The sequence below is a fragment of the Montipora capricornis genome, chromosome 14, assembly GCF_036669925.1.
Source record: "Montipora capricornis isolate CH-2021 chromosome 14, ASM3666992v2, whole genome shotgun sequence".
Classification (NCBI taxonomy): Eukaryota; Metazoa; Cnidaria; class Anthozoa; order Scleractinia; family Acroporidae; genus Montipora; species Montipora capricornis.
This window is the reverse complement of record NC_090896.1, coordinates 19,742,992-19,745,491: the sequence shown is the minus strand read 5'-3', so window position 1 is coordinate 19,745,491 and position 2,500 is coordinate 19,742,992. Positions and strand designations below refer to the sequence as shown.

Here is a 2,500-nt window from a genome sequence, read left to right as displayed (position 1 = left end):
GGGAGTGGTCGTAATGGACAAGTCCGAATATTTACGCCTATTATCTGAAGCTTCCATCAATGACGCAAGTAAATTTCGGCCTGTTCCCCTGGAAAGGCCTCCAAGTAGAGGTAGACCACCAACTTATTACCACCCTCTTCTAAAGAAAGAGAAAGATTTAGACTCTACTGTCCGTCGAATTCTGCCCAAGCCCATTGCGGAGACTGTGTGCCCTACAGGCTCCAGATTAGCCCATTTATATGGCTTACCAAAGACACACAAGGAGAACTTAGCGATGCGCCCTATTCTATCAGCAAAGCAAACATACACCTACGCGCTGGCTAAATGGCTTGACACTAAACTTAAGCCTTTGTCTTTGAATCGGTACACAATATCTGACATATTTGAATTTACGAACGAAATTCAAAACATGGAAATAGCAAACGGTGACATTCTGGTTTCGTATGATGTGTCTTCCCTGTTCACAAACGTACCCTTGGATGAAACGATAGAGATACTCGCGAACAGAGCTTTCACCAACAATTGGTTTAACGTAACGTACGACTTGAATTTGACGAAAATGGACCTTGTTGACCTTCTCAGAGTAGCTACAAAAGAACAACTTTTCCAATTCAATGGAGCCTTGTATGAACAGACTGATGGTGTGGCCATGGGTTCTCCCCTTGGCCCCTTGCTCGCTAATGTTTTCATGACCTCAATCGAAGAAAACCTCGAACGACAAGGAAAACTCCCTTCGTTCTATCGAAGATATGTAGACGACACCCTGACCATCATGCTGAATATGGCGGCAGCATCTAGCTTTCTAGACACATTAAACCTTGCACATTCATCCGTAAAATTCACCATGGAAACTGAAAGCAATGGTATGTTGCCATTTCTGGGAACTCAGTTACTGAATCGATCTCCCCGGATAGAGACAAAGGTCTACGTAAAACCCACGAATTCAGGTCTCCTTCTGCATTTTCAGAGCAATGTTGACAATCGGTACAAGAATGGCTTGCTGAGAACTATGCTCGATCGAGCACACCGTTTATCATCTTCTTGGTCACACTTCTCAGACGAATGTGACCGTTTGAAGTCAGTTTTCTCACGCCTAAAGTACCCGAAACAACTCGTAAATTCCACTATCAAACGCTTTGTTGACTCAAAGGTCTGCGACCAACCGCGACCTTTATCAACAGCCCAAGAGACGGATAACATGGTTCGAGTAGTCTTGCCATTTAAAGACCAAAATTCAGCAGAATTTGTAAAAAAACAACTTAAGGATTTGAGCCTGAAAGTAAACAAAACCATCCAGCCTGTATTTACCAGCAGAAAAATTGAACAGGAACTGAAAGTGAAAGAGGCAAAGCCGCCGATCATAAATCAGCAGTGTGTTGTATATAAATTTCAATGTGACCTTTTTGATGAAGGTTATGTAGGCTACACACGCGGACATTTACACAATCGTGTAAAGGGACATAAGCAACAGTCCTCGGCTATTGCCAGACACTATAAGAACGCACACGGGTCGATCCCTCGGGACCTGCTTAAACGCTTTAAGGTGCTCAAAAAATGTAAAAACAAATTTGATTGCTTAGTGTATGAAATGTTATTTATAAGAACACTTAAGCCTAGCCTCAATGTGCAATCGGATTCCATTCGTGCTAAAGTATTCTTATAGCCAATTTCGCACGTGCTTATTATGTTAATTCTTAGCGTCAATCGTTTTTAATATTGTAATTTTAGCATCATAGAACATTTTTACCTTGATAATGGAGTGATGTCTACTCCGAAACGTCGGTTTAACTTGTTATCTCTAACTTTTATAGTTTTAAATAATAATAATAATAGGTATTTATATAGCGCTCATGTCCTATGTTCAAGGCGCTTACATATCCTATCCTGCTTTTACATATCCTATTTATCATTATTGATCATATAATTTTATGCATGTAGTCACAGTGGTTGCACAATTATGCTGGACCTGTTACTAATAATAACATTATGTAACAGTCTTGGTCAGTGACATCAAATATTAACACCAATTATGTACAATATGTTTTCAACTGCACTTTGCGGGGTATATTTTAAACTGTGTTCTATCGATCTCTAGTTACTGTGATTAAAGTTACTGTATATTGTAATATTAATAAAGTTTTTATTTTCTACCGCTCGAGTGATATTTCGGGATATGAATGCAGATATCAATCTTTTCCTACTTCTGGGCTGGTTCCTCGACTATATTTATCCAAGGAAAAGATGTTTTTTGGTATTGGCGTGGTTCTTTCAACATGGTCTTCTGGATTTTGCATGCAAACAATAGCTGCGGTTACACTAGCCATTTTGCCCTTGGATAAGTGGCTTTTTCCCACGGGGAAGCAATTTTTTATGTGTGACCGATCTGCCCAAAGGAAAATTTCCTGTGGGAAATTTCCATGGATACATCAAAAAGAACAAAAGAATTGCCCATGACAGTTCCAGATGTAAGTCTTATGGTTAACAAAACCCCAAAGCGGCT

General features: G+C 39.9%; 1 protein-coding gene across 1 annotated transcript in view; it reads left to right on the top strand.

The window, feature by feature from the left end:
- The window catches only part of LOC138033627 (uncharacterized), a 1,819-nt gene extending 156 nt beyond the window's left edge, over positions 1-1,663 (top strand). The window contains exon 1 of the mRNA XM_068881422.1: positions 1-1,663. This exon is cut by the window's left edge and continues 156 nt beyond it. Coding sequence (XP_068737523.1) covers positions 14-1,663 — 1,650 coding nt within the window. The 5' untranslated portion in view covers positions 1-13.
- Positions 1,664-2,500: the final 837 nt, after the last annotated feature.